At 43.1% G+C, this 11,986-nt stretch overlaps 3 protein-coding genes across 3 annotated transcripts; all 3 read right to left on the minus strand.

The window, feature by feature from the left end:
- Positions 1-43: 43 nt before the first annotated feature.
- On the minus strand, positions 44-616 carry LOC125374579 (flocculation protein FLO11-like). Its single transcript, XM_048385482.1, has one exon. The coding sequence runs from the start codon at positions 614-616 to the stop codon at positions 44-46; it is 573 nt and encodes a 190-aa protein (XP_048241439.1).
- A 363-nt stretch (positions 617-979) lies between these two features.
- LOC125374580 (flocculation protein FLO11-like) lies at positions 980-1,591 on the minus strand. The gene has a single exon (XM_048385484.1). It carries the CDS (start codon positions 1,589-1,591, stop codon positions 980-982), a length of 612 nt encoding a protein of 203 aa, XP_048241441.1.
- Positions 1,592-1,642: 51 nt separating this feature from the next.
- LOC124110694 lies at positions 1,643-2,176 on the minus strand. The gene has a single exon (XM_046470034.2). It carries the CDS (start codon positions 2,174-2,176, stop codon positions 1,643-1,645), a length of 534 nt encoding a protein of 177 aa, XP_046325990.2.
- Between the last annotated feature and the right edge of the window lie 9,810 nt (positions 2,177-11,986).

Consider the following 11,986-nt stretch of genomic DNA (forward strand, 5'->3'; position numbering starts at 1 on the left):
GGGTCTTGACAGGCCATGGTGCATTGTCCGTGATAATAAGGGGCTAGGCAGGTAATGGTGTATTGTCCACGATAATAAGGGACTGTGCAGGCAATGATGCATTGTCCGTGATAATAAACGACTTGACAGGCAATGGTGCATTGTCCGTGATAATAAACGACTTGACAGGCAATGGTGCATTGTCCACGATAATAAAGGAATTGACAGGCAATGGTGCATTGTCCATGATAATAAGGGACTTGGCAGGCAATGGTGCATTGTACACGATAATAAAGGACTTGACAGGCAATGGTGCATTGTCCACGATAATAAGGGACTTGACAGGCAATGGTGCATTGTGCGTGATAATAAGGGACTTGACAGGCATTGGTGCATTGTCCATGATAATAAGGGACTTGACAGGCATTGGTGCATTGTCCATGATAATAAGGGACTTGACAGGCAATGGTGCATTGTCCATGATAATAAGGGACTTGACAGGCAATGGTGCATTGTCCTTGATAATAATGGACTGGGCAGGCAATTGTGCATTGTCCACGATAATAAAGGACTTGACAGGCAATGGTGCATTGTCCACGATAATAAAGGACTTGACAGGCAATGGTGCATTGTACATGATAATAAGGGACTGGGCAGGCAATGGTGCATTGTCCGTGATAATAAGGGACTTGGAAGGCAATGGTGCATTGTCCAAGATAATAAGGGGCTAGGCAGGCAATGGTGCATTGTCCGTGATAATAAGGGTCTTGACAGGCCATGGTGCATTGTCCATGATAATAAGGGGCTAGGCAGGCCATGGTGCATTGTCCATGATAATAAGGGGCTAGGCAGGCAATGGTGCATTGTCCACGATAATAAAGGACTGTGCAGGCAATGGTGCATTGTCCGTGATAATAAGGGGCTAGGCAGGCAATGGTGCATTGTCCATGATAATAAGGGTCTTGACAGGCCATGGTGCATTGTCCGTGATAATAAGGGGCTAGGCAGGCAATGGTGCATTGTCCACGATAATAAGGGACTGTGCAGGCAATGGTGCATTGTCCGTGATAATAAACGACTTGACAGGCAATGGTGCATTGTCCGTGATAATAAACGACTTGACAGGCAATGGTGCATTGTCCACGATAATAAAGGAATTGACAGGCAGTGGTGCATTGTCCATGATAATAAGGGACTTGGCAGGCAATGGTGCATTGTACACGATAATAAAGGACTTGACAGGCAATGGTGCATTGTCCACGATAATAAGGGACTTGACAGGCAATGGTGCATTGTGCGTGATAATAAGGGACTTGACAGGCATTGGTGCATTGTCCATGATAATAAGGGACTTGACAGGCATTGGTGCATTGTCCATGATAATAAGGGACTCGACAGGCAATGGTGCATTGTCCATGATAATAAGGGACTTGACAGGCAATGGTGCATTGTCCTTGATAATAATGGACTGGGCAGGCAATGGTGCATTGTCCATGATAATAAAGGACTTGACAGGCAATGGTGCATTGTCCACGATAATAAAGGACTTGACAGGCAATGGTGCATTGTACATGATAATAAGGGACTGGGCAGGCAATAGTGCATTGTCCATGATAATAAGGGACTTGGAAGGCAATGGTGCATTGTCCAAGATAATAAGGGGCTAGGCAGGCAATGGTGCATTGTCCGTGATAATAAGGGTCTTGACAGGCCATGGTGCATTGTCCATGACAATAAGAGACTTGGCACCTAATCGTGCATTGTCCATGATAATAAAGGACTTGGCAGGCAGTGTTGCATCGTCCATGATAATAAAGGACTTGGCAGGCAATGGTGCATTGTCCGTGATAATAAAGGACTTGGCAGGCAATGGTGCATTGTCCGTGATAATAAAGGACTTGACAGGCAATGGTGCATTGTCCACGATAATAAAGGACTTGACAGGCAATGGTGCATTGTCCACAATAATAAGGGACTTGGCAGGCAGTGTTGCATTGTCCATGATAATAAAGGACTTGGAAGGCAATAGTGCATTGTCAATGATAATAAAGGACTTGGCAGGCAGTGTTGCATTGTCCATGATAATAAAGGACTTGGAAGGCAATGGTGCATTGTTCATGATAATAAAGGACTTGGCAGGCAGTGTTACATTGTCCATGATAATAAAGGACTTGGCAGGCAATGTTGCATTGTCCATGATAATAAGGGACTTGGCAGGCAATAGTGCATCGTCCGTGATAATAAATATATGTGGTTTCATATTAGTTTTTGACATTTTCGCTTCACATTTCAGCGACTCAATAGCTACTTGAAAGTACATTTTCCATGTTTCGGTTGTATTTATACATGATTTATAACATATTTGTATGAAAAATTGTGTTAATTTGCAAAAGGTATCGATAAAAGTAAGTGAAACATCAAAATATTGAAAAACAGAATCCATGTCCCTTATGGGCCACCGTAGCTTCACACTGAACGTAATCGTTGTGCCCCCCTATGTTCAAGATATCAACTTATACACATAACATGATAGCTAATGATACAGCTTTTTCCAGTGACAAGAATGAAAAAAAAAAACAGCAGATATTGTTGGGTACAGGGTATTCATTGCCGTGTACCGTATTGCCATTTATAGACTATTGATGATTTTCAGTTATTTTGCAATTCATCAGCCAAACGAACTGCGAGCTTATACCCCACCAGTGATATCAGTGATTAGCGATGTTCGATTCTCGCTACTGTAAATATATATTCAATACAAACACATATTGATCTTTTCCATTTATGCACATTGAAGAATAAAGAGTCAAGTTGATATTGTTGCATCCAACAATTTCTGCTGTTTGTTAATATTATTTCCATCACTGGAAAAAGTTGTTTAAGAAACTATCAAACGGACTGCTTGATTGCGTGTACGTCTATCCCGATGGCGTTGAGTGCTGCTCATTATATCAACCACTGGTTTGTCTGACTCGATTATTTATAATATGCTGTGATATAAATGGAATATTGCATGCATGCACAGATAATCCACAAACAGACAAAAAATGTGCTGTAACCGCCCTCAATTTGACACCGCATGCGTAACAACCGACCTCAATGTTACATCGTATGCGTTATAAACGTCCTCAGTGTCATACTATATGCGATATAACTGACCTCAATGAGACACCATGTGTTATAACCGCCCTCAATGTGACACTGTATGCGTTATAACCGTCCGTGATGTGACACCTATATTTTCATTTCATTTCAGTACGTGTAGGCCTCAGACCTTTGTGTACATACATATGGCAATGTACAAAGTGTGCACTACATACAGGTAAAAAATAGCATATAGACATTACATATAATCTATGAACATTATCAGGATGTAACTGAACACCAAAGGAACATTCTGTCTCCATTTCTACAACCAACTGATTGATAAAAAACTGAAATAGGAAAGGGCTTGGCATGCAACCTTGTCTTACGCCCAAGGAGCAATACAACATACCAGACATACTATTATTTGACTTCACACATGTCTTGACACAATTTTAATTTGACTGCAACATCTTCCCCATTTTTTAGCTCAAGCCGTGCTTATAAGAAAAATTCCACAAAAGAGGCAGTTGTATAGTGTCAAAGGCCTTTGAAAAGTCAATAAAAAACGACGTTTAAAAACAAAACAGTTATCCATAGTCGAATACCCCTTTGGAAAGTCGGGTTGACATTCTGATATTTTAACAAGAGCATGTTCCCAAAATACAAGTCTCTTACTTAAAAAGGAAGTCAATACTTCACTACGAATACTCAACAAAGTGATCGCCCTGTAATTATCTACAACTGAGGCTCGCCTTTTTATGCAGAGGGATTAATATTGCCGTAGGCCTCGAGCTCGGTTATCAATATCAACTTAAAAAATGTCATCATAATTATCGCTCATGTTTTTTACAAAGACACTTTACCAAGTCAACATACCATGGGGGTTAATTATATCGTTCACGTATAGATCTTTTATAGATCACAGAATACCGCCCCTGTGAACAGAGAAACGACTTCACACACACCCGAGAGAGAACGTGGAACTGCATTCTCTAGCATATCAGTGGTAGAAGCTGGCGTGATATTTGAAAGAAATGTTGCTTGTAGTGAATCAGTCCACTTATACTGGAACTGTAACCTGTTACACTTTCCCTTTGTGGCTACATCCATACTGTTCCTAAGATCACTGAAGTGAACTGGCGATGCTGGGATTCAGAACGTGACAGTAGATGATCAATCAGGGCTATATGGCTGAACATGTTATAACCGTCCTCAATGTGACACCATGCGACCATGTGTTATAACCGTCCTCAATGTAACACCATGTGTTATAACCGTCCTCAATTTGACACCATGTGTTATTACCACCCTCAATGTGACACCGTGTGTTATTACCACCCTCAATGTGACACCGTGTGTTATTACCACCCTCAATGTGACACCGTGTGTTATTACCACCCTCAATGTGACACCGTGTGTTATTACCACCCTCAGTGTGACACCATGTGTTATAACCGTCCTCAATTTGACACCATGTGTTATTACCACCCTCAATGTGACACCGTGTGTTATAACCGTCCTCAATTTGACACCATGTGTTATTACCACCCTCAATGTGACACCGTGTGTTATAACCGTCCTCAATGTGACACCATGTGTTACAACAGCCCTCAATGTGACACCGTGTGTTATTACCACCCTCAATGTGACACCGTGTGTTATAACCGTCCTCAATTTGACACCATGTGTTATTACCACCCTCAATGTGACACCGTGTGTTATTACCACCCTCAATGTGACACCGTGTGTTATTACCACCCTCAGTGTGACACCATGTGTTATAACCGTCCTCAATTTGACACCATGTGTTATTACCACCCTCAATGTGACACCGTGTGTTATAACCGTCCTCAATTTGACACCATGTGTTATTACCACCCTCAATTTGACATCATGTGTTATTACCACCCTCAATGTGACACCGTGTGTTATTACCACCCTCAATGTGACACCGTGTGTTATAACCGTCCTCAATTTGACACCATGTGTTATTACCGTCCTCAATGTGACACCGTGTTATAACCATCCTCAGTGCTGTACCATATGTATTATAACCGCCCTCAGTGTGACACCATGTGTTATAACCGTCCTCAATGTGACACCATGTGTTATAACAGCCCTCAATATGACACCGTGTGTTATTACCACCCTCAATGTGACACCATGTGTTATAACAGCCCTAAATATGACACCATGTGTTATAATGTCCTCAATGTGACACCATATGATATAACCGCCCTCAATGTGACACCATGTGTTATAACCGTCCTCAATGAGACACCCTGTGTATTAACCTTCCTCAATGTGACACCATGTGTTACAACAGCCCTCAATGTGACAACGTGTGTTATTACCACCCTCAATGTGACACAATGTGTTATAACCGTCCACAATATGACACCATGTTATAACCGTCCTCAATATGACACCATGTGTTATAACCGTCCTTAATGTGACACCATGTGTTATTACCACCCTCAATGTGACATCATGTGTTATTACCACCCTCAATGTGACACCATGTGTTATAACCGTCCTCAATGTGACATCATGTGTTATAACCGTCCTCAATTTGACACCATGTGTTATAACCGTCCTCAATGTGACATCATGTGTTATAACCGTCCTCAATGTGACACCATGTGTTATAACCGTCCTCAATGTGACACCGTGTGTTATTACAGCCCTCAATGTGACACCATGTGTTATAACAGCCCTCAGTGCTGTACCATATGCATGATTACCGTCCTCAATGTGACACCATGTGTTATTACCACCCTCAATGTGACACCATGTGTTATAACCGCCCTCAATATGACACCATGTGTTACAACAGCCCTCAATGTGACACCTTGTGTTATTACCACCCTCAATGGGACACAATGTGTTATAACCGTCCACAATATGACACCATGTAAAAACCGTCCTCAATATGACACCATTTTTTATAACCGTCCTTAATGTGACACCGTGTGTTATAACCGTCCTCAATGTGACACCATATGTAATTACCACCCTCAATGTGACACCATGTGTTATTACCACCCTCAATATGACACCGTGTGTTATAACCGTCCTCAATGTAACACCATGCGTTATTACCGTCCACAATATGACATAATGTGTTATAACCGTCCTCAATGTGACACCATGTGTTATAACCGTCCTCAATATAACACCATGTGTTAAAACCGTTCTCAATGTGACACCATGTGTTATAACAGCCCTCAATATATGGCACCATGTGTTATAACCGTCCTCAATGTGACACCATATGTTATAACAGCCCTCAATATGACACCATGTGTTATAACCGTCCACAATGTGACACCATGTGTTATAACAGCCCTCAATATATGGCACCATGTGTTATAACCGTCCTCAATGTGACACCATATGTTATAACAGCCCTCAATATGACACCATGTGTTAAAACCGTTCTCAATGTGACACCATGTGTTATAACAGCCCTCAATATATGGCACCATGTGTTATAACCGTCCTCAATGTGACACCATATGTTATAACAGCCCTCAATATGACACCATGTGTTAAAACCGTTCTCAATGTGACACCATGTGTTATAACAGCCCTCAATATATGGCACCATGTGTTATAACCGTCCTCAATGTGACACCATGTTATAACAGCCCTCAATATGACACCATGTGTTATAACCGCCCTCAATGTGACACCATGTGTTATAACCGCCCTCAATGTGACACCATGTGTTATAGCCGTCCTCAATGTGTCACTGTATGTTATAACCGACCTTAATGTGACACTGTATGCGTTATAACAGTCCTCAGCGTTATACCAGGAAGCAGATTACGCTGTTGTCGCCAAGCGCCAACACACTGACTTAAAACACTCAACCACCGCTTATGACATAGTCTCATATCAAATAGCCATATTTTAAAAGCGTAACAAGTTCTAATTTTCCGATGAAAGCCAGTGACATGTTTCTATACCCAGAAACCTAAATTGAATGACATTAACTACTGTGACAATGTCTAGTTGACTGCCTTCTTCATTGCTCCCCGTTAAATTGTATCATATAATATGACGCAGTACTAATGACCAACTGGAGGAACAGCGTTCTTGTACCAACATTTCGGCAGGTTTCGATGTTCAGACATTTATCAAAGAGATCAATATCACATGTAAATACTTCAAAGGATACACGTACAGTCGGGAAGGGTGGTGCTTAACTTTATTGCCTTGTGTATCGTCGTGTTGTTTGGAGAGTAAGACGACTGTGTCACTTAGAGTGCATTTCATTTTCATTCAATGAGTGAGTGAGTTTGGTTAAACGCTGCTTTTAACAGTATTAAAGTTATATCACGGGGTGTCATCTTAATGTGGGGGGAAGTCGATGACAAATCTAGACACATAATCCTACAACCCGAAATAGCTTCGTTGTTATTGTATGTCAGCCTACAAGGCGTGTTAGAGAAAGTTCTGGCGCGTTATAAACATGGCATTTCACATCTAACTTTAGCAGTTGTTCACCAGGATTGACCTTTTCCACGAATTCACCATTACATACACAATCACAGCGCATGCGCACTTCATACGTGACGCATAACCACGCAAGTTATTTATTGGAAACACTATCTGCAGTTCTAACAAACTATATACTATGACTTGTTACTTAATCACAAAAAAGTGCACATAGCGCCTTATTATCATGTTTATATTTTAAAGCCTAACCCAGACACACTAAACAGGCCCAAAGGGAACAGCAAACTGACTATGTCATATTTCATCGTATGTTTGTTTTTAAACGCCAAACTCCGAATATTCGATGTTCAGACATTTATTAAACAGAGATCAATATCACATGTAGATAATTCATAGGACACGTGTACGGGAAGGGTGTTGCTCAACTACATGTCCTGGTGTATCGTCGTGTTGTAAGGAGAGTAGGCCAGGTTACGTATAGTCCAGCTACATGTCCTGGTGTATCGTCGTGTTGTAAGGAGAGTAGGCCAGGTTACGTATAGTCCAGCTACATGGCCTGGTGTATCGTCGTGTTGTAAGGAGAGTAAGCCAGGTTACGTATAGTCCAGCTACATGGCCTGGTGTATCGTCGTGTTGTAAGGAGAGTAAGCCAGGTTACGTATAGTCCAGCTACATGGCCTGGTGTATCGTCGTGTTGTAAGGAGAGTAGGCCAGGTTACGTATAGTCCAGCCACATGGCATGGTGTATCGTCGTGTTGTAAGGAGAGTAGGCCAGGTGACGTATAGTCAAGCTACATGGCCTGGTGTATCGTCGTGTTGTAAGGAGAGTAGGCCAGGTTACGTATAGTCCAGCTACATGGCCTGGTGTATCGTCGTGTTGTAAGGAGAGTAGGCCAGGTTACGTATAGTCCAGCTACATGGCCTGGTGTATCGTCGTGTTGTAAGGAGAGTAGGCCAGGTTACGTATAGTCCAGCTACATGGCCTGGTGTATCGTCGTGTTGTAAGGAGAGTAGGCCAGGTTACGTATAGTCCAGCTACATGGCCTGGTGTATCGTCGTGTTGTAAGGAGAGTAAGCCAGGTTACGTATAGTCCAGCTACATGGCCTGGTGTATCGTCGTGTTGTAAGGAGAGTAGGCCAGGTTACGTATAGTCCAGCTACATGTCCTGGTGTATCGTCGTGTTGTAAGGAGAGTAAGTCAGGTTACGTATAGTCCAGCTACATGGCCTGGTGTATCGTCGTGTTGTAGGGAGAGTAAGCCAGGTTACGTATAGTCCAGCTACATGGCATGGTCTATCAATAATCGAGCCTGGTCCAGATAATCCAAAAAATGATATATTGAGCATCGATCTAATCAACCAAATCAGCGAGCCCGACCACCCGATCCCGTTATTCGTCTCTTTCGACAGGCATTAGTTGCTTTTGCCTATTCTTCACGGGTCGTCGAATTGGGATTTTGAGGATTTCACAAACCTCAAAACTCTGCTCCTTTTCTCTGAATACACAAAGGAAACGGGTGTTTCATTGTAGAGAGTGAGTGAGTGAGTGTGAGAGTATGGTTTTACGCCGCTTTTAGTAATCTTCCAGCAATATCACCAGAGACACCAGAAATGGGCTTCACACGTTGTACACATGTTGGGAATCGAACTCGGGTCTTCGGCGTGACGAGGGAACGCTTTAACCACTAGGCTACCCGACCGTCCCGTGTTTATTTATTATGAAGATTAAATATGTGGAAATGATCGATAACAAACACGGCGGAATGTGGATGGATGATCGATAACCATCATGGTGGAATGTTGGATGGATGATCGATAACCATCATGGTGGAATGTTGGATGGATGATCGATAACCATCATGCCGGAATGTGGATGGATGATCGATAACCATCATGGCAGAATGTTGGGTGGATGATCGATAACCATCATGGCGGAATGTTGGGTGGATGATCGATAACCATCATGGTGGAATGTTGGATGGATCATCGATAACCATTATTGTGGAATGTTCGATGGATGATCGATAACCGTCATGCCCGAATGTGGATGGATGATCGATAACCATCATGGCGGAATGTTGGGTGGATGATCGATAACCATCATGGTGGAATGTTGGGTGGATGATCGATAACCATCATGGCGGAATGTTGGGTGGATGATCGATAACCATCATGGCGGAATGTTGGGTGGATGATCGATAACCATCATGGTGGAATGTTGGGTGGATGATCGATAACCATCATGGGGGAATGTGGATGGATGATCGATAACCATCATGGCAGAATGTTGGGTGGATGATCGATAACCATCATGGCGGAATGTTGGGTGGATGATCGATAACCATCATGGTGGAATGTTGGGTGGATGATCGATAACCATCATGGTGGAATGTTGGATGGATGATCGATAACCATTATTGTGGAATGTTGGATGGATGATCGATAACCGTCATGCCCGAATGTTGATGGATGATCGATAACCATCATGGCGGAATGTTGGGTGGATGATCGATAACCATCATGGTGGAATGTTGGATGGATGATCGATAACCATCATGGCGGAATGTTGGGTTGATGATCGATAACCATCATGGCGGAATGTTGGGTGGATGATCGATAACCATCATGGTGGAATGTTGGGTGGATGATCGATAACCATCATGGCGGAATGTGGATGGATGATCGATAACCATCATGGCAGAATGTTGGGTGGATGATCGATAACCATCATGGCGGAATGTTGGGTGGATGATCGATAACCATCATGGTGGAATGTTGGATGGATGATCGATAACCATCATTGTGGAATGTTGGATGGATGATCGATAACCATCATGGCCGAATGTGGATGGATGATCGATAACCATCATGGCGGAATGTTGGGTGGATGATCGATAACCATCATGGCGGAATGTTGGGTGGATGATCGATAACCATCATGGCGGAATGTTGGGTGGATGATCGATAACCATCATGGCGGAATGTTGGGTGGATGATCGATAACCATCATGGTGGAACATTGGATGGATGATCGATAACCATCATGGTGGAATGTGGATGGATGATCGATAACCATCATGGCGGAATGTTGGGTGGATGATCGATAACCATCATGGCGGCATGTTGGGTGGATGACCGATAACCATCATGGTGGAATGTTGGATGGATGATCGATAACCATCATGGGGGAATGTGGATGGATGATCGATAACCATCATGCCGGAATGTGGATGGATGATCGATAACCATCATGGCAGAATGTTGGGTGGATGATCGATAACCATCATGGCGGAATGTTGGGTGGATGATCGATAACCATCATGGTGGAATGTTGGATGGATGATCGATAACCATCATTGTGGAATGTTGGATGGATGATCGATAACCATCATGGCCGAATGTGGATGGATGATCGATAACCATCATGGCGGAATGTTGGGTGGATGATCGATAACCATCATGGCGGAATTTTGGGTGGATGATCGATAACCATCATGGCGGAATGTTGGGTGGATGATCGATAACCATCATGGCGGAATGTTGGGTGGATGATCGATAACCATCATGCCGGAATGTGGATGGATGATCGATAACCATCATGGCAGAATGTTGGGTGGATGATCGATAACCATCATGGCGGAATGTTGGGTGGATGATCGATAACCATCATGGTGGAATGTTGGGTGGATGATCGATAACCATTATTGTGGAATGTTGGATGGATGATCGATAACCGTCATGCCCGAATGTTGATGGATGATCGATAACCATCATGGCGGAATGTTGGGTGGATGATCGATAACCATCATGGTGGAATGTTGGATGGATGATCGATAACCATCATGGCGGAATGTTGGGTTGATGATCGATAACCATCATGGCGGAATGTTGGGTGGATGATCGATAACCATCATGGTGGAATGTTGGGTGGATGATCGATAACCATCATGCCGGAATGTGGATGGATGATCGATAACCATCATGGCAGAATGTTGGGTGGATGATCGATAACCATCATGGCGGAATGTTGGGTGGATGATCGATAACCATCATGGTGGAATGTTGGATGGATGATCGATAACCATCATTGTGGAATGTTGGATGGATGATCGATAACCATCATGGCCGAATGTGGATGGATGATCGATAACCATCATGGCGGAATGTTGGGTGGATGATCAATAACCATCATGGCGGAATGTTGGGTGGATGATCGATAACCATCATGGCGGAATGTTGGGTGGATGATCGATAACCATCATGGCGGAATGTTGGGTGGATGATCGATAACCATCATGGTGGAACATTGGATGGATGATCGATAACCATCATGGTGGAATGTGGATGGATGATCGATAACCATCATGGCGGAATGTTGGGTGGATGATCGATAACCATCATGGCGGAATGTTGGGTGGATGACCGATAACCATCATGGTGGAATGTTGGATGGATGA

Source organism: Haliotis rufescens, unplaced genomic scaffold (assembly GCF_023055435.1).
Source record: "Haliotis rufescens isolate VD_foot unplaced genomic scaffold, xgHalRufe1.0.p SCAF_10, whole genome shotgun sequence".
NCBI classification, from domain to species: Eukaryota; Metazoa; Mollusca; class Gastropoda; order Lepetellida; family Haliotidae; genus Haliotis; species Haliotis rufescens.